Genomic DNA, 21,789 nt, shown 5'->3' with positions numbered 1-21,789 from the left:
AGTTCTCTATTTTTTAAATCTACATATGCTGTTGGTGCTTGTCATTTCACAGCTTCATTTGCGTCTGTAATAAATTACTGCTGTGTCTCTCCCAAAATCATCACCTCAATGTGACAAATCCTTTTGAAACTTTATGTTGACTAGCTATATGAATAGTCATACGGAATATTTACATTTCAACACGTGAGTTATGTTCAATGTTAATGTTTCTGCATTACGGGTTAGTCTTCACACACATCTTGTTCTACATAAACGTTTATCTCTGAACAAGGACAAGGAGTTCACCAAGCGTGAATCCCTCCGTTTGACCAGTAAAGCTTATTATTCGGCTTTAGTCAAACTTAGAATTTCCTAGGTTCTAAATTCTGATGTAAAAGTAAAAATATAATGCATAAGCATGATAGACATTCTATTGTAAATATTTTCTGTAATTTTCCATTTATAGATATGTCGGCATATAGTGAGTCTAATAATGAAATTAATGGTGTCAGAGAACGTATTATATGTTTTTGTTTGTTTGTGGGTTTCTTTTTTGTGTACAATTTCTAGATTCACTGCAATAGCGGTAGTCAAGTGATGTGTGTTTTTTTGCTGTCAATAAAATATTTGCTAACCCAAGTTTTGTGTGGTGACTTTATATCTTATGCTACTTAATCATATAATCGTCCTATTAGCATTTAAAACAATCACTGATTCATCACATCTCAAAATGTTTGGGTCTCATATAAGATGGAGCAGATAATAAAGTACACTTATTCAATTTATTTTAAATATGCTCTAATAGGTTCTAATAAGCCGAGCTGAAAACTTTTAATAATCTATTTTATTAAGGTTAAATGTTAAAACTGAATTAGCATCAAACATGTATTATTGATTATGATATCCTAAGTTTCTGTATCCTAATAAAAAGGGTAAAAAAGGTAAAAAGGGTCTACTTGTTTCTCAGGATCTTTATCACTTATATTGAAGAATCATCTGAAGTTAAAGTTCTTCGTATCTTTCCAAAGCTCCGCTGTAACAGAGGGAAATTGTGTGAACCTTACTTTAGTCAAGTGTAATACCGCACATGTCTGCAAATATTTGGCCTCAGTGTTTCCGGTTTGGGGGTGCAGGGTGGCCAGCCAGTCACTTTTTGATGGAACAACATTGCCATCAAGCGGCAATTGTGTGTTACTCCATGAGCAAATGCAGCTGAGACGGAAGTTCAAAAGCTAATGGTTCTATAAACAATGGACATAAAAACAGAATGAGCGAATTAACAGCTCAGTAAGTGCAAATTCAATGATGTTAAGTACTTATTTTTATTCTCTATAACAAGAAATCCGTTTAAAACCGACCCTTGTTGGATCTAGTTTTGTGTGTTTTTATCATAGGCCTATCTAGAAAAGTAATTTACATAGGGTTGGAACCCTAACACTAATGTTAAACCATAAAAAAACAACGAAAGAAAGTTTTACTTCTGTCTTACTAGTATTTTGTTAATATTATAACTGTATTAAGCTTAAAATTTAGAATAAGGCTCGACAGAATTCCGTCAGTGATATGCTATTTTTATTTGGGTTACACTCTTTTTATTTTAATGCACAACTACTACTATTGCCGCTATTAATAGTACCATCACCAAACCTACTGCTGCTGGTACTAGGCTACTACTAACAACAACAACAGGCTAATAATAATAGACTTGTATTATATTTAATTACTTGCACACTGTTTTAAATAAAAAAGAATCAGTCCACGAAATAACATTTCCATGCATAAATACTTACTTCTTTTACATTTGGGCTATACGTTTTGTATACTATTGTATCACCAGCATCACTAAACTGCTAGTAGTAATCATCATCACCATTATCATGTTACCTTTCCTTTTGGTAGTTGTCGATATTGACAGTCTTTAATCTTCTGACCACAGAGTTCAATTATAGAGATTATTGTTTTGAAAGAAATAAAAATATTTCGATTATTATTTATTTGAAAGCTTTATGACATTATTATTCACATAATTGGTAATGCTGGTTATATTACACCAATCCACACACCACGACATAACCATAAATCTTAACAAATTTTTCTATTCATATACAATAAAGCTGATTTAATAAACTGAATGTTAAACTAAAATAAAAATTAAAAAAACTATAATGAACATACTTGGGGTTACATTTTAAGCAATCTATAGTTGGCGAGATTTAATGTAATGCGTGGTTTTGTTTTTGAGAGACTGAAATATTTCTCTTTATCAAACCGCCTTTGCATCACCAAGACGCAATCGGATGTGTACCCACAAAATGGCGAAGTCAAACCCGATCCCAAAGGTTGTAAACAAATTAACGTTGGTCATCCCAGACGTCTCGCCAGAAATCCTTTTTGTGGCAGTTTATGGCCCGCTATAAGGGCCGTAGTGCGTTCGGAAATGGAACAAAGGGTGGGCGTCGATTGAATTGGGCTCAGGGCTCTCATGTGGAAGTCCAGATCTCACCCATCTCGACCCCCTACTCTGTAAGGAATCTGGACGGCTAAAGAACAAACGCTGTACACAATAAACGACAAATGCGAGAAAGGGGAAGAAAAAAACAGGCTCCCCCAACGGAGACACAGTGTTTACGCAAATTATTTTGCCTTACAGTTATTAGAATCCTGAAACGTTTTTCACATTTTCTTCCATTTTTTTCTCGCATAGTGTTTGCTTTACAGCCATTTAGTTCTTAACCTTCAGAAATTTATACCCTATAAAGTTTTATTACAGTCATATTATTTTATTGCGGCACACCACATTGAATTTCTTTCTCTTTTTTATGACAGTCGACTTCCCATTTCCTTCGAACATCGAGCGTACATCCTTTCTGCAGTTTGTTTCCTTTCAAAACACCAAAATAAAGGGCGTTAATTGTGTGGCAGGACTCAGAATATCTTCTCAGCCCTAGAATCACCAGGACAGACTTATGCTGAATTAATATGTGACGAAGGCTGAATTCGTGCACACATCTGTGAGCCAGGACAACTGGCAATGTCTTCAAAAATATTTAATTGTTACAATCTGTTGAATGCAGATCTTTTTTTAAGCTGTCTCCTTTCCTCTTCTAATTTGCAATTGCATCAATTTCATAATTGTTAGGATTTGGCCGTCTAAATTTCTAGCCAAATCATTGTATTTTTAGTACCTCTATTCTATTTTTTTATCCTATAGAACTACATATGACCATATATGCCATCGCATTTGACACTACACGTTTTTTTTCTGCTAACAGTGGGCCTCTGGTCTTACATTATTGAGTGTCTAGAATTTCAGAGTCTGAAACATTTAGACCTACCTTATCCCTTTTAGATTGCATAATTTATCATGCATCGCCTCTGCAGGCAAAATATCCTTCTTGACTCTTGATACATAACTTGCATCTGGAGGATGCGGTATAGCCAAATATAACACCACAAATATCATAGGGGAATCACATAATAGGTTAAGAAGAGAGCCAAAGCAAAGATGAGTCATGGTTATTCTCAGTAATTCTTCTTTCCACATATGAGCTGCACGTTTCTTCATTCCGATTCAAGATGAATGCTCGAGCGCACGATAGCATATTTACAACATATGACTCTCATTATAAAGTGCAGTAAACATTAAAGTGGAGTACTACAGCATGTCCTTCGCTACATCACAAAAAGAATGAGAAACTTTGGGCTGGTTTACAATGAATAACATAAAGGACAATTATTGGCAAGCACACCAAATAAGGTAAAGAGTTGACGTGCTATAATAATAATAACAACAACAACGATAATGATAAAAAGCAGATAAGACTTCAATTTGACAAAAATGTATGTCAGTGTGTCGAGCTGGTATCGATAACACATACACAAAGATACACGTCATGCACAGCCACGCATATTTATTTTAATTACATGATGAACGTTTAAATTTCGAGAGAGTTTCTGTTGCACTGATACATCAGACTGTGCACTCCTTAAGAAGAAAAAAATATTACATTTTAGATTATATTGTATTTGGGTATCTTTTACCAACCTGCATATTATCTCTGTCCATAGGAATGACAAAACGTGTGTGGTCTATGTGTAAACTTTTAATGAGTCCAGCATCAACAGTGCAATAGCACAGATTAACAACACAAAAGGAGACAGAACAGTCGTGTACAAAAACAATTTAGATCTAACGTTACCGGGTAAGTCTGGTGATGTAATGTACAGAAATGTACAGAAGCCATTAAACAAGCGTGTTAGAAACTAGCACAAAAAGTGTGTGTGTGTGTGTGTGTGTGTGTGTGTGTTTGTGCATGTTTATGTGGTTTATGAGGACACAAATTTGTATAATAACATGGGTATGACAGAGGTATTACAATATGAAGGTGGTTTATGAGGACACAATTCAAAAGGCTTAAAAAACATACTAAATGGTGTTTTTTTTTGAAAATCTAAAAATGCACAAAGTCTCCTGTGAGGGCTAAGTTTAGGTGTAGGGTTGGTGTAGGGCAATAGCACACACAGTTTGTTCAGTATAAAAACCATTACGCCTATGGAGAGTCCCCATAAACCACAAAAACCAACATGTGTGTGTGTGTGTGTGTGTGTGTGTGTGTGTCTTCTTGAATGGACGTGCGTTAAAGAAAGTGGGAAACTGTTGTATTTAACAATTTAAGGAGTAAAATTGACATTTGAAGACAGCCGTGCTCAATTTCTGTTAAGTCAAATCACTAAAACATAAAACAAATCTCTATTCCAACAAAGCCATACGAGCAAATACAGAAATAAACATCAATGGACAACGGACATGATTCTGGACATATATACATGGAACGTGTAAACAAAATAGGAAAAATAAAAGGTTACGTGTATCAGCTCATTCAAGTATGAATTTTTTTTACAACATATAAAACATTCCTTTTAAAAGAAAAAAAACTATTAACGTATTTACAATAAATTAAAACAACAATCCTTAGACCGTACATAAAACAGCTTCGAATTAATACTAGCATTTTCAATAACACGTACATAAGAAAACTACACAATACGAGGCATGCGCAAATTTATGTAAACAACTGCGACCGAATCTGTATTAAAGGCTGTTATACATTAAAGCACGAATTAATTCTATGGTTACTGACACGCTACAAAAACATACACTCGGAACCTGCACTCTAATTTTCAAAAGGATTATTTTGGGATATTTGAACGTGCAAAAAAAAAAAAAAAAAAGAAAGAAATAAGTAGGCAAAACAACTCATTTCATTCGTGTTTAATTACTTCAGTTTGATTCTTGATTTTGACCCCAAATGATACAAACACTATTTCAACGAAACTATGGTGGAAGCTATATTATTATTACTATTATTAATACATTCGAATTAACCAAGTGTGCGTCTACCACACATCTCTGCGCACAAGTAAATGTCAAAAGGAGCTAATTTATAATATCGTAAACTTCAAAAGGTTAGCATCGCACACTTCAATAACCGCTTCACAAATGGTATAGACATTACGAACTAAAGGCTGTTTTATTCCGCTCTTATAATAGTAATAATAATAATTTTGTTAAAGAGAGCTCACGTCTTCAGCAAACACGTGAACATGCTTTACAGAAAAGCAAAACTTCCCTTGTATAGCTATTGAATGAGGCTTGTGTTTTGTTAAATACATTTTATATCAGCACACGTATATGACAAAAGGAATGATGAAAAATGCAGAATTATAGAGAACAACTTTATAAAAAGCACAATATTTCAGCTGTTCTTGGCCTGTTCATTATCACCTGTTTATTTCCTGATGAAGTGTTTCTTTCGCACAAGTCATAAAATGCAATAAAAGAAGGGAGAGATGGCACGACGTTTTCCCCCTCATCTGCATCATCTCACCTCTTCCTTATACCCTATATGCTTAACACTGTCCAGTCATGCGGAAAATGGTGTGTGTGTGTGTGTGTGTGTGCGAGAGAGAGTGCGTGTGTGCGTTTCCTTTTTGATGCAGTAAAACCTTGTTGCATCAGCTTCCAGATTTAAAAGACTCTTTGTAAAAGTCTGGCACCAGTCTGAGTTATTATTCTTTGGGCTGGTCCTTATTCATTTTCTTCATTTTCATCCGTCTGTTTTGGAACCATATTTTTACTTGTCGCTCTGTCAAGTTCAGCAGGCGAGCTACCTCGTGTCTCCGGTCTCGGGTGAGGTACATATTGAACAGAAATTCCTTCTCTAGCTCCAAGGTCTGATATTTCGTGTATGGACATCGCTTCTTCCGGGATGATCGAGCGTGTAACCAGTTTGCAGATGGGTCGTCTGCGAATGACAGTCAAAAACAAGAAGAGCGGATCATAATATTAGATCAGATTCCAATATGAAACAGGAAACACATTTCACAATGCACTCAAAGTTACAGCCTTCAGGAAGACTGAATATTATTAAAATAAAGTGCTTTAGGGCGCCATCACTTACTAATGCATGAAAACCAACACCACGATTGATTAAAATAAAAGAAAGGAACGCAAAGCAATTTCATCCTATTAACTTGATAAGCAAAAATAAAAAATAATGTTTCTAGCTTAAACTGTAAAACCACCAGTAGGCAACAACTTTGTACAAGAGGCCATCTAAGTTCACCTGTGATAATCCATGCCATTCATCTCCCTGCAACGGAGAATGTGAAAGCAATGAAGGGGAAAAAATAAGAAAAGGACTGAGGGGAAAGAAAGGATTCATTTTGAACTCTACAGGGATTTTAACCATACTGGAATGCACTGTAAAACGTGGTCACATGTGACATGAGATTATCTCCTTTTTAGGGAGAAATGTGGGATGAATTGCGGAGGAAGAGCATCTCTAATGAGGCGTCTTCTCCCTCAGTGGTTTGGTCGGGAATGCAGATGGGAAGCAGAAAAAATTCCGTTGTGCTGACTTTTGTTATCATGCACATGGAAAAACTGAATGTTACAGCGACTCGAGATTCACTGTGATGACGAAATTGATGTCACCTGTGCACGTCTTCCGTTGCCTACCTGTGTGGGTTCAGTGACGTCAAGGGAAAATTTCTACCATGCTGGTGCTTCATACTCTCTTAAAGTGCATAGGCTACTAGTCGAATGAAAAACATTCAACGTTTGGCTCATAACTCACTTTTCAGGGGTATGCTAGCATCTTAGAAAAAGCCACGTATTTGTAGATTTGTATTTGTTTCCCATCCTATGCGTGGAAACTCAACGCTTTTTTTGCCTCAAGACATACACATCAGCTTTCCACGATATCCCAAATCTTATGACGCAATTGTATTTTCATAATGATGGAATGAGATACACGCATCTAAAATGATTGATGCGCGTGTCATGCAGCTATAGAGGCCTCGCGGATACGTCTGTATAACTTGCAACTTGCGAGACAGGACCGAGACGTGATCCCTAACAATGAAACACTAAGAGGGTCATGCTATATGAGGAGGAAAGTGACTTGCGTTTCCAGTAATAAAAATGAATAAAAATCCACAAATTAGCTATACAAAATTTAGAATTTAATTTATTGCATGTAGGCAATTTGATCAAAACGTTTTCAAAGACAATGCACCTCTGACTTTAGGATTGCATTTGCCCATGTTTGGATTGAATCGTATTTTACTGTGGGATATATATATATATATATAATGTTTTTTTTTTTTTTTTTTACGCAACATATCCCACAGAGCTCACGTACGATTAATGGGGATGTTGGCTCCTCTGATAACTTAATAGACTTGAAAGCTATAACTTTTTCCTTCTCATGGGCAGCCATGAGCACAAAGCGGGACGTGTAACTCCCAACATCATTGCCTTTGCCTACAGTTTATTCTGGAATGCCGCCCGGGGTAGCGCATTGGGGATTTCTATTGCGCACAATTCCATTAGTTCACAGTGCTGCAGCCTATTTCACGGATTAAAATCAATGGCCTTTTCAAATTCATTGCGACAAAATCGAAAACGATTGTTGAACAAATCCCTAAGAATTAAGATGCATTTCTGAACTTGTTGGAATACTTTGGCATTAATAATTTTATATGGTTAAGAGGTGGATTTATTATATGGATAATTCTCTGCACCGGTTCAAACCCACTCTTGAGGGAGCTCAAGAACAGGCAAACAGGTCAGGGAAAAACATACAATCCCCCCAGCAGCCAGATTTACCACTAAAAACACATTTATGCAGTACTACATTTATTTTGTGGTACTCAGACTACACCTTGACCTCAGGGATGATATACAGTCAATAATATTTACACATAAATAGAATTAGATAAAATAAATAAATTCAAGTTTCAGATGAAACGCGAATAAACCTCCGACCAACAGACGCTTTGGAGAGTCATTGCACACAAAAAAGCTGTTTACGGCCGACCCAAAACTGGCAAATAAGGAACTCTAACAGAGACAGGAAGAGAAGGAATATAATAAAAGTAACTCAAGAATCAAATAAACGCAAACAATATGATAGGAAAATTAAAGCTTGATTTATAAGTGTGTGAAACCTCTACGTGACTCCAACCGAGCAAAGCAAAACAATGCTCAGCGATGCTATATAGGCTATGTATAGCATGGTTAAATATCTGGGTAAAAATATAGATTCGATTAAAAAAAACCGACATGCTAGCGAAGACGTGAGAATGCTATGATCATACTTGACTGCGTGAGGTGTCTGTTGCTTTGTTCTGGTTTTATGACAGCATAAAACGCTTTACAGAGTGTTCACTTCCTAGGTTTATAACTTACTTTGATCCGGTCCCTCTTTGTCCTCGCTGGCTTCGCATATGTCCTTATTGTCTTCAAACCCAGCGCTGTGACTAGAATTCATCTCTCTTGCTGTAGAGGACTCCAAGATATACTCATGCTGCCCAACTAGTTTAGGTGGTTCCCCGAGATGTCCCAGGAGCGGCTCCATCTTGACCTGTCCTTGCCCAGGCAGAGGCTCTGCTCTCGGAGCACAGTCGAGCCATGTGCGGAGGTATCGAGTATCCGTTGAAGGCACTGGCTGCGTCGGTATGTATGGATGGTAGACCGCGGGTAAGCCATTGGACGCGTGGGAACTGAATGGACTCCATGACGAACTGAACACTGGAGGCTTGGGCTGGAAGCTACAAGAGGGGAACTCGGGATGCTCGCCGGGTCCCGGTTGTCTAGCGCTGGAGTACTGTACATTGGAGAAGCGGGACGCGTTCGGATCTTCTCCCTCATGACTTATGATAGAATCGACATAGTAGTTGCTTAGAGTTCCAGAAATGGACATTCTCGGACATTATATAACGTACTGTTCATTAAAGGGAAAACATGTACAATAGAAATGTGCTTTACTCCCCTCTTTACGGTACTCCTCTCTACTCGCTCGCCAACGAAGTAGAGCCGGGCTGCTGTGGTGTGCGCTCCGAGCGAAGTGATTGGTCAGACTTTTTTCGCGAGCCTGATAAAGCGTCAATGGGGTGTAAATCAATCCGCCAAGAGGCTGTACGGAGCTCTCCTCCTCTTGCGCTCTCTATATTTCCCATCTAAATAAATTGTCTTGTTTATGCAATATGCAAAATGGGAGCGTGTCCATATATCTCCTCATATCTACAAGCAGTCGGGAAAATGTCAACTTAAATTATGAAACGACTTGACATTATATATATAAAAAAAATGCATATGCAGAGCAATGGCCCACAATAATAAGTGAGAGAACATTTTTGTCTATGAATTGATGTGGCATTATATCGTGATCTACAGCATACGTGCTGAATGGGAGCTTGATTATATTTGCTTGATAAAATGTATGACAATAACTAGGCCTCTTTAATATAGGCAATTTACCGAGATATTTAACAGGACTTTGAAAGATACCACAAAAACCAAATTAAGGCGGTGAGATCTGCTTATAAAGTTTACTCAACCGATTTTTTCACTACAATATTTTATCCCCCAAGTGTTTAAACTTCTAAACCTCCGAGGAGGCAAACCTCTTCCTTCTTGGAGTACCAGGAGTACGTTGAGATAATGAACAGCTTTATTGGGAAATTAACAGTCATTTTTTGTTAACGAGGGTATTAAACACCACCGTGCGACAATCCCCTTGTATTTATGGAAGAAACTACTTGAACTTTTTTGGTCGTTTAATACTATAATAAAATACTACATCAGGCAGCTTTGATTTTTATAGGCCTGATATACTGCCTGTGGCGAGGACCGTGAACGACTCCGCTGCAGTTTTCCATCCAGACGCTCATTTCACACACACAAATAAACAGGATTTTCTTTTCTTTTTTATTTTATCACTTTATTCAGATACACACCAGTCCATTCTACTCTCTCTGCAACATTTTGCAACAGAAATTCTGAATTACGCTTGCAAAAAGGCAGATGCATCAGGGAGATTTCACTGTCTGTGGTGAATATCTTGGACCATCAATGCAATGTAATACAATATAACAGTGATTTCAGCACTTGCTGTGTGTCTTGGCCGCACCCAATAAATAGTTGCCCCTAAAATACAAGAATGAATAGAGCATATGATGCTGTTGTGCCTCAGCAAAATGACAAAAGCAATTTGTTTCTAAATTTACAAAGTCATTACATATACTAGAGCTCACTGAAAAAGACATTAAAGCAACTATTACCATCTTATTTCATGAGTTTAGATAGCCCATACTTAGCTTTGTGCTAGGTTTATAACAACACCCGTAACCACGGGTAAACAGGGCATGTTGCATAATAAGATACATTTGTGCAGTAAGTTGGGCAATAGAATCTCTAAAACCACTAAAATGTTAATTTCATCAGGAAAAGGCTATGCACTTAAATCACAACCTAGCCGTTTTAAAAGGCATTTAACAACACCCTGTGTTAAAAAAAAAAATAATCAACTCGTCACCGGTGCAATAATTCACATTATGTAATTAAGAATCCATGCTTTCTGTTGGAATTACTAAAGAGAAGGAAAAAAAATAATCGAAAGCTACACATTAACCCTATATTGTAATTTGGATCGTATTACGTAAAATGAATAAGAGCATACCGTGGAACATGCCACATACCATCAAGCTAGTTATATATATATTCTAAATAAAAAATAAAAAAACAGGAATTCTGGTGATCATACAAGTTTCAAGTATTTATTTGAGTGAAATTCGTGTTTAGAGAAGTACTGTTTGCCGTATGTGACCACAGACAATACAGTTTTATTTAACACATTTCTGTTTATAAAGAAACAACACCTCTTTTGAACAAAGAAATTTCATTCAAATAAATGTTAAGCATCGAGATGCATCTTAGCACACGTATTTGCAAATAAACATCTGTTAACAAGAATAACGTAATTTCTAGGACATTTCTGAGTGTTTGGTTCCTTTGGCTGTTAAGCATGACTGTGCATCTTCCTTGTCCACATTCTGGATATATTTGATATTTTAGCATGAAGTTTCTTCAAGTAAGCCTAATCGAGGCATCAGCAACAAAGTGATTAATGTATCCTTTTCAAGGCAAAGTTTAAAATGTCTTAATTTCAACACCGTTTTATAACTATTTGTAAGTAGCCTACACATCTCTTATTTTATTCAGTGTAGAAGAGTCACTGGAAGGTCAAACTGCACGTTTCACCTTCAATATTGAGAGTTTCTTGTATGGAGCGGGCTATGAATTTACATGTTGGAAGAATTCGTAAACTAACTTTATTCTTAAGGATAAAACTTAAACTAGCCTAGGATTTGACCATATTTTTTGCTGGTATCTATCTACAGATGACTTCAGCAATGATAGCATATTGACCAATATTGTTGCACAGTGTATAATTCAAATCATCTACAAATGCAATTTTACAAAGTTTTCTGCATCAAAAGGAAGTTTTTTCTACTGCCCTAATGAGTTTGTTCTAGCTATCACAGTTAATCAGCTTTTTATATGATAAACCCTATATGACAAAATAAAATCTGTTGTGGATTTGTCACTAATTGTGGATTTCTAAACACAACAGCTAAAACGACAGAATGAGCTATGTTCTAAACTTATTATTATTATAAACCTATTGCCAATTTTTAAATATTTCATTGTTGAGGCTAACATATGCAAACCGTTTATTAGGTCAATTTATTACCGTTTTAGTAAAATTATTCTTCCATGTGTATTTAAAATGTAAATTATTTTTTTTTTTTAGATCTTTAACGATCTGTTGAAAACAACACTGGCAGGGTAGTCACACACAAAACTTCACAAAAAAACTTTGTGGAAATTCACAAATTAAACCAGAGAGACAGCAGTTGCTCAGCTGACTACATTAGGAATACACACAATAGTAAATATATAACCAACTTTCTATTCGGATGAGATTAAAAGAAATGCGTTTTTTCAGTGTTTATATAATATATATACATATATATTATTTTTTTCTTTTTTAAAAATGTTAAATATGTATGAGTGTGTATAATACAGAATGAAAATGTGTTTATTCTACTCTACCTGCAAAACTTTACAGGTGATCACAATTGATCAAAATTCCTTGCATATTTATAGAAAAGTTGAATATATAATTGAGTCATTGTGATGGAATTTTTTGGAAACTTATTTGTGATTTAAAATCGTGCAGGACTTGCATCTGCCAACTCACCGGCGCGAAGTAAAACACAGGCCATTCTGAAACTGGAGGGGAAAGCTATATCGAAGACACGCAGTGTTGTGGAAGAACACATTTACAAACTAGTGCTTGTAGCCAAGTTTTCATCATTTTAAAAAATGAATGTTGTATATGTCAGCTACTGAGTGTGTAAGTAATATGTAAAAGAAAGAAACAACACGATGTAATAGCTACAATATTAACATAAGCATGATCCGTAAGGATTATTAAATCAGTATTTACAATGAAGTCGATACTATATCTTCATTCCACGTTGAACGGACAATGGTGTATTTCACTGGAGCAATTCAGGCAGTTTCAGGTTCCTGTGAAATTAAACGTCCAGCCCAACAACTTGAAACTACCTAAATCACAGACCAGCTTGGTCTTCTCCGTGTTCAAAGGCAAGAGCTGAAAGGCTGCCAGCAGTCTAGCGTCCAAAAGTACTGAACCAGATGAGCACTCATATTTCAGTGCTATGCCCTTTAACAGAGCACTGCTTTACTGAGGAACCGTATTAGAGGGCACTAGAGCTAAAATCTCAAGAAATCAACTGGAACATTTCTGACCCACTGCGGGGAAAGGAGATAGCGAGAATTGTTTAAAGACATTGCTTGAAATAAAGTAATTTAAGTTCACAAGCATATCCGGTTCTCTCCAGACTGTCGGCAATAAAAGGGTCTATTGCCCCCTGTTATAAAAAGAGGCCCCTGCTTGGCCAATGACGTTGGAGATTGTCCCATCTCAACATGGCGGTTCACCAAAGCAAAGACTCGCTTAGACAAAAGAGGAGGAACTGTAACAATCAAGTAACATCAGCATATGTTCAGAATTATTTCTTACAAAGTAAACAACTGATAGGCCTACATTTCATCTTCACTTAAATGAAACCTACAAAAATATAGCACATCTCATAACACAATACAAATTTAATTATAAAAATCCTTCACAATGCAAAGTAACATACAAACGTTTCATACATCCATAACGTTCACATGCTTTAGCATTATATCCGGTTTATTCTTCTTAGTGCACATACTTAAGATAGGCTACTCAAGAAAGCGATTACAATATTTTTCAGCCATTCAAATACAGGTTCACATTAACTTCACATTAACTTCTAAAATTCAAATATAGCTCCATTTGAATTTACAAGAAATTAATTCCAAAATAATTTGCATTTTTGATGCATTTACGTTGTTTTATAACATATAGCTCTGGTTAGAAATTATGTGGGCTAGCCTAATAAAATTATTTAAAAAAAATAGCAACAATATATTTCCTTTCTTTTGGACTCAGTGTTAAGACAACGACTCCACACATTCTATTAATCAAATGGAATTTCAAAAGGTTTTTGTTCAAATTAAATTCAAATGTCTTTTTCTAATAAAATGTATTCTACACGCAAAATCAAGTAGCCAAAATCTGTTTATACATCTATAAAAAAAAGTTTACAATCAACTCAAAACTGCAATTAAAGTTTTGGAATTGTTACATTTGCCTTCTCCTTTAATTGTAAGACTAAAGAAAGTTTCATGCCAGGTTCTTCGACTCTCCTGTCACGAATTGAATTGTGTGAAACAAAAATAAAAAAAGAAGTAGGCCTAATTTAAAATGTAAAGCTTGTAGGCTATTACAAATTCAAATTTGACCATTATAGGTCTACTTATTTTTCAAAACGCCTTGTCACAATACTAAATTAGTACACTGCAGATGAGGTCATTTTCAAAGTGACCACCGTACTTTCTACTAAATAAACGTTTTATGCTCACGAAGTGCAATCTTTTATTTAAAAATGCACTTTTTCAAAACAGAAACTTTTAAAAATCACATTTTAAGTTATACATTCAACCATGCTTCAGCAGAAGAAAAAAAGCTGTGCCTTTCACTCCAGCTTATATAAATACAAGACAAGAAACAACATTTAAAGCAAAACAACAGTACCTGTGCTTGATGTAACTTCTCCTCTGATAATGGATTCCTTTTAGGATTTTTTTTTTTTTTACTCGGGAGTGTCCGCACATAGTTACCTATCATATAAATAGCCTACTATGCCCCAAAATACAACCGCTGTAACACTCATAACCTGTAAAAAAAATATATATCATCCTCATATAGGCTAATGGGAAAGCATTGTTCAAATATCGAAAATGACAAAATATTAAGTCACTGAAAAGTTGACCAGAACAATAAACACTGTCCATGGGCCTTGTGTGAATATGACAAGCTTACATCGAAAAGCCAAAAACGTCTCTTCTCATTTCGTTACACTTTTCTGTTCATCTTCATGCGAGGTAGGCCTATTACATTTATCTCTCTTATATTCGCCTTATAGAACACATACTGTGAAACACCGTAAGATTTGACTGATCGTTTCCTCCCGTTAATCCATCAGAAGCAGCAGTTGCATCAATCCACTTGCACCGGATGATAGCTGCAATGATTTGTGCGCTGAGTTCGGTATTTTTAACCGTCTTACATAGCAAACTAGACAGTGACACTTGTGCCAGGGTCCCTTGTCTGGTGCTCTCGAGTCATTTTTTTCAGTTTCATCCTGCGATTTTGAAACCAGATCTTAACCTGGCGGTCGGTGAGATTTATGCTCCGGCTAACCTCCAGGCGGCGCTCGCGAGTCAGGTACATGTTGAATAGGAATTCTTTTTCCAGCTCTAAGATTTGGTGTTTGCTGTAAGGACATCGCTTCTTCCTCCCTGCTTTCGCCCACAGCCAGCCATTTGCAGCGTTTTCTAAAGTCACGTCTTCAGATAAAAAGAGAAAGAGAGACAAGGCTATTATTCAGTCGCCCTTCACAGTGAGCAAATAGCCTCTGAGCTTGGCGCTCGCGGCCATTACCTGGCTGTGTCCGACATTTTATGACAGGAAATAATGTCAGCACAGCATACGCACTGTGTCTGTGTTGGTCGGCGAGAGGGGGAGAAAGGAGGAAAAAAAACAAATGAGGAGAAAGGGAGAGAACCATGCATGATATGAATTGCATTCACATTTTGTACTTCATTCAAATAAATTAAACCAATTATATTTTGCGAATAACTGGTTCATGTACGAAGCCAAGAAAAGAAAAAGAAAAAGAACAAGGAATAGAGTAAGGAAAAATATTGACTCTCACATTCCAGAGGCTGAAAAGGCATGTACTTGTCATCTTTAAAGTTTTCTAATTTAATCTAATTTCACTCGTACTTTTTTTTTTGTGATAGGTTTAGTATAATTTAAAAATAGCCTACTGCACATTTCAGGCTAAACAAATAAAATACATATAAGTGAATATTCAAGATATAGACTATTTAGGGAAAATGGCAAACCAATTACACACACACACCTTTTAGAAATTTTAGGCTCCTGCCACGTTTATTCGAGTCTTAAAACGCGTGTATTGGACTAAAAAAAATACTAGGATAATAAAAAATATATTTACATGCAGGGCTGTTCTGAATCTGCTAACGTTGGTTTGTCTTCGCATTATAGGCCTAGTAGCTATAGCCTACACACACTTCTCAGTAATTATACCAAACCGCCAGTTCTGAATCCGTTTTGAATCAGTTTCTTCGTTTCACATCAATAAAAAGTGTCCTAAAGCAATGCCACACCTGGCCCACACTAAGGTTTCCAGTTGACAATGGATCCTTCCGCTGTTTTGATGTTCTGATAAACGACGTGCAATTTAGTCTGTCTGGGGTAATTCGGTGCAATAAATTCATTTTCAAGCCCTGGTTCTCTTTGTGTCTCAGTGGCTACACCCTTCAATTGCTTTCGGAAAGGGAAAAATAAAATCTTGTCTTGGTAGGTTATTTGATGGGCTTGCTTTACCCACTGCTGTCTCTTTTAACCTTGTTTACCCACCTTGCGCTCCCTTTCTGTGAGTTTTATCGCTCCCGGTAAAGTCTGTCTGGAGATTATTTGGCTCTGTGTCGTCTCTACTTCTTTGACTGATGCTCAGTGAGGTGATGATGCTCCCGTTGGTTCTGCTTTCACTCCACTGGCTTGGGTATTTAGTGTCAGTTTCTGAACAGGAAGGCGCGGAGAAAGACAGACTGTGCAACTGTTGGGAGTCTGAGTGGGAAGAGTGCGACGGACTCTCTGGATCTGTGTCGGTATTGAGAGATAAGAGTTTGTGTCCGGAGTAAAAAGACGGTTCTGGACGATGGTTTTCAGTGCCGTTCAGAGAGCCCATATCTGTCATGTATCTGCTGAAGGCGGAGATGTCGAGAGGCTGTCTGGCTTGCCCTGTTGGGTCCAGAGAAAAATAGAAGGGGTCCTCCCTGATGGGGCACGCGCTAACATGAGAAACCTGGACAGGACTCAAGTGCGCTCCATCCCAGTTCACGGCTCCATGGAGAAACTGGTGACGCGGCAGAGCCATATTACTCAGCCGGGGAATTTCTGAATCTGTTTTACTGTCTGGAGCACGATCGAATACGCTGGGGTGGTCCCGCTATTTTGGACTTGGCTGTCCAGGTTAGGACGCGAGCCTCCGTACGCCCCGCGCAAAGGATCCTTTATATCTGGGCTATCGAAAGATTTCCCTTCAGACAGTGTGATCACCGTAGAGAATTTGTCGGAGAATGACATTGCTGGAGCATATTTTGGGCCAAGGCAACAGTATCCTTTCTATTGGCTTTTCAAGCAGTATGGCGCATGTACGTTTCCTTCTGCTCCGAGCTCAATAGAGACTGGGGTTCACGGGCAAGCTCCTCCCCTTGCAGAGCTGCTTAATTCAAGTGCTTCATCAAGCTTCCATCCCAAATCATTGTGATTTCACCTTTTTTAACAATACTATACCAGATTATAGGGAAATGTCTGAATAAAAGACCACGAGGACAAAATTATTAATATTATTGAATATTTGAAGGTTTAAAAAATGATAAATATAAATTATAGTCAAGGTGAACTGAATAAGTTTAGCACCGTGTTTGCAATTGTCAACATACTGTTTCAAAATACTGAACTGCGCACTGGGCTTTGCGTGATGCATTTGATATTATTAATAAATATTTAACAAAAATATTGACTAATTAAATTTGCTGTAAAAAGTAAAAAATGACGAATAGATATCAAATAACACCGATAAGTGTCTAATGTAAGCAGCACGAATACTTAAACTGACGCAGTGTTATTATTCGCAGTAGGCTATACAAATTAATTTATAAACTGCCGCTATCTTATAATAATAATAATAATATAGGCCTATAGGTATTATTTTTATAATAGATGCTGTCAATAATGAATTAATTTAGTTTATTACATAACTGCAGCTACAGGATGCGTTTTAACTGTGTTTTATTATTATCAATGTTATGTTATTATTGTATATTTGTATACTCATGACAAAGTAATAGGCCTATATATTTTATATATAAGAGGAACAAAACGGATTCTTTGCGAAAGTAAAATAGCAACCTTTTTTGGGTAAAAATAGTTATATCAAATATATATATATATATATCAATAAAACAAGATAGGAGTGAGAGCGCAAAATATTTTAACAGAGACGCAAACACTCTGTAAATATAGATCTTCAACTAAATGTTTTAGAGTGATGGGTTTGGCCTAACAATCAGTAGATTATGTAGATAAATTATGTTACTTTAATTTTTAAATTATGTTACTTTAATTCACACATATATATATATGACGAGATGTGAATTCAAATATTAAAAGATGTCAAAAGACTTTCTTAACCCATTTTAGGCGGTAAAAATAAAATATTGTTGATACACGACAAACAATTATTTTGACCCATCGTGAATATTAAAATTAACATCAAGCCACAAATCCACAAATGTTTTTTTTTTTTTAACTTTACATAAGTCGAAGCCTGCACCATTGCGAATGTATCGGCCTGGACTACTCACGTTGCGTATTTAATAGCAGATTTTATCAATACAGGCACGTGAACCTAAGGGCCAAACCACGTGCTTCCTCAACTGCAGGACTGGATTTTTGTGACCCAATTAGTTATTTGCGTATTAAATAATCCACTAGATATTAGACGACGTTTCGGGTTGGGTGAAACTCTTATTTTCTGATTGAAGTGCGCGCTCAGCTTTTAAAATATAAAAAATAAAAAACATAATATTCTCTGAAGCAAACATACTAGGTGTAAATGAGGTCTTTTTAACTTACATAGGCCTACTACAATATTCTGCCATCTTCATTTCCAAAGATTGTAAAGCAATGTTTTATTTTGTAATTGTTCCAGTGAAAAAAAATATAAGAAAAAATAAGTTTATAAGAAATCTGTTTTTTTTTTTAAGTTTAAAATCGATGATAAATATCATACAATAAACACTTGTCTCTAATGTCTAACACTGACATAGGCAGAAGAGTATGCTCACAATCGTAATCACTTGATAACCTGGATAAACCATATGGTGATAAATAAACTTACAAATCAGTGCGTGTATAAATGAAATTTAAATGTAATATACACTTACATTGTTCTCCAGCCGATCCTCTTTCACAATTGGTATAAAAACAGGAAAAATTGAATAAGTTTTCATAAATCCAAATAGCCTCGGCGCGAAGAGGCCTTTGGCCTTCGACGTCCCATGAATGATTGCTTGCGGTAAAGATTTGACGTTGACATCACCTGTCTCGAACAATTGTTTACTTTTTGTCTGGCGTTCTGCACTAAAACTATTTAACATTTTCTTACTGACATGCCTAACGCATTTTAAGAACATCCCAGATACCGTGTGCCTTTCTTCCTCGATTCCTTTTCTCTTACAAATAGCCAGAAAGAAAGGGAACCCTGATCGAATTTTCCAATATTCTACACATTCCAGTTTTATAATCACAAACAGAATCGCTGGCCCCTTCCAAATGGTGAGAGGATGTTCGGTCAAACTCGTATAACTGTAGCCATGACAACCAAGCCACTCCATTTGCTGTAAAGTTTTACTGCCAAGCCGTCTCTAAGCAGCATGTGTCTGGTGTGGAGAGGAGAGGGGAGTGAGCTAATTCTGTTTTTCCTCTTAAAGTTCAAGATTGTGGTTGAATAATTAACAGCTTCTTTCCGTAGGCTGGTCTAGTCTGCAGAAATTGTGTATCAAGAATTGAAAAGATCAACAGTACTATACAAAATCATTTTATTTTATATTAAGATTTTAGTTGTTTTTTTTCCCAACAAATGCACATGCTGTGTGTGCCGAGTAGTCTAGAGGTCCAGATGTTGAACTTCTAAGGCATGCATCAGTTTTTTTGTGGCATTGTTGTCTTTTTATATAACCTGCACCTTAATGCATATTAGTGCATTAAATGCAAACAAGATTAATGGTTTGGCAGATAAAACCGGAAAAAAATAGATTTAGTTTGAAAAACTTATAAATATTGATTTGATTGCATCATCTGTAAGTAGCTTTGGATAAATGCGTCTGTTGTGAATAAATAACCACATCTCATTAAAGTGCGTATAATAGTAGGCTACGCCAAATAAAAACAAAATCTCGGCGTCTATATGATACGCTAGATTAGGGTTGTGAGGTAGATTTAAGTACGCGAAAATTGCTTATCATATGCACGTCATCAAAGTTCGTATCATACGCACGCGAAAACTGCGTATTATGCACGCCAAAGTCCATTTTGGCGTATCAATACCACGAGTATTTGTTTTTATTTGGCGTACTATTTATTCGCATTTTCATGAGACCGGGCCCATAAATGACTGGTTCCGTCAGTCATTACTTATAAGACAAACGGTTGAGTCTTAAAAACGTGCGCCACAGAGGAATTGGCTATGCGAGGAAGGATCTGTTAATGTGAATCACAAAACGCATAATTTCAGTAACATCTGTGCAGAAAACGCGCACCATTAATGCTTTGCATGTAATTCTCAAAAGATGCGTCTGATTCTCAAAAGCTGGCGGTGAGACAAACCTACAACTGTGCAAGGATCCATGCCAGTTCTGCAAGCAATTACAAGTTCAAATGCATTAAGTTACATATCTGATCAGAGCAGCATGTTTTCAGCGATGGACGTCAGATGTACGTCCTGTTGTCTTCAGAGGAGTATTTAAAACCTATTTTTGTAAAATAACTGAGCTTCAGGAGAGGATTGCCTGTAACAATGGGTAAACTATAATAAAATGTCTGGGGGATTTTAAAAACATTTTTGCATTTTGGAATTAGTGCAAAATGCTCATATGTTCACATTAACATTATGCAACTTATTGCAAAAAAAAAAAGAGCGAGAGAGAGTGTGTTGTTGTTAACTGTATTGATTATATTGATATTGAAGTGGACTAATTTTTAAAACTAAGCAATGAAACAAATGCAATAGTGAATAGTGTAATACAATTATAATGTTACCCAAGAGATGTCTGTGAATTTCAAATGTGTAATTCATGCGCTGCAGAATAAGGCGTTCCCTAAATGTGTTTCTCATACATCATACCCTTTTTATCTGCGAATCTTTTTGACCTTTGGAGTCTGGAAGAACAGTTACCTTGCACTATTGGTTTACGATACCTTGCATTTCATTTCATCCTACGATTGTATGCACCTCCAGAGCGTACTTGTGTTTGTTTCTTTTGCCAGTAGGAGGCAGCGTAATCACAAAGAATTTTTTTATGAATGAAATGTGCATAAACAATACAACAGAAAGAAACAACGTTAAAGGTGGAGATTGTGTGCCATGGTGCATTATGCGTTCAAATAAACGAGAAACCCAGTCATAAATATCAAACATTATGAGTAGCCTAATCAATAACCAAACACAAATTAAAACCAGACTAATGTGTAAACTATATTACGTGAACATGACGCTAAACTAAAACGACTAGAATTTGCAAATAAAGTCAATCTGAATGCCTGGAGACAGTAAACACACCTTGTTCTGTTTCTTTCTATATTTTAGGTATACTACTGCGTAGAATAAAACAATAACATATTCATACCACTCTGAGTTGCTGACAAACTACTGAATGGTGCTAAATAAGTTGTGGGAAACCAGCATAAAGCCAGACAATACCCTCTATTTACACAAGTGGAAAAAATGCACTGAGAGCCTCCCTCTCTGCTGGATAGGAACATTTATGATTTAGGATGCTGCAGACCATATCCATATGCCGAAGAGAAACTAAACTCTGCTCCATATTAGCGCCACCTGTGACCAGTGCAGACATACCCTAGACACCATCACTCATGTGTTACGCTCTTGACCAGATACTGTAGCTGC

The 21,789-nt window shown here is 36.5% G+C and overlaps 2 protein-coding genes across 2 annotated transcripts; both read right to left on the bottom strand.

Annotated features, from left to right (window-relative positions):
• Positions 1-6,048: 6,048 nt before the first annotated feature.
• On the bottom strand, positions 6,049-9,248 carry LOC306847207 (homeobox protein Hox-B9a; the record flags this gene model as incomplete). Its single annotated transcript, XM_079381030.1, has 2 exons — positions 6,049-6,284; positions 8,735-9,248. The coding sequence occupies 2 exons, from the start codon at positions 9,246-9,248 to the stop codon at positions 6,049-6,051; spliced, it is 750 nt and encodes a 249-aa protein (XP_079237156.1).
• Positions 9,249-15,083: 5,835 nt separating this feature from the next.
• LOC306849887 (homeobox protein Hox-B10a-like) lies at positions 15,084-16,974 on the bottom strand (the record flags this gene model as incomplete). Its single annotated transcript, XM_079385263.1, has 2 exons — positions 15,084-15,355; positions 16,455-16,974. 2 exons carry the CDS (start codon positions 16,972-16,974, stop codon positions 15,084-15,086), a joined length of 792 nt encoding a protein of 263 aa, XP_079241389.1.
• Positions 16,975-21,789: the final 4,815 nt, after the last annotated feature.

This window comes from Barbus barbus (assembly GCF_936440315.1).
Source record: "Barbus barbus genome assembly, chromosome: 3".
NCBI lineage: Eukaryota > Metazoa > Chordata > Actinopteri > Cypriniformes > Cyprinidae > Barbus > Barbus barbus.
The sequence above is the reverse complement of the archived record's forward strand: the minus strand, read 5'-3'. Positions and strand labels throughout refer to the sequence as shown.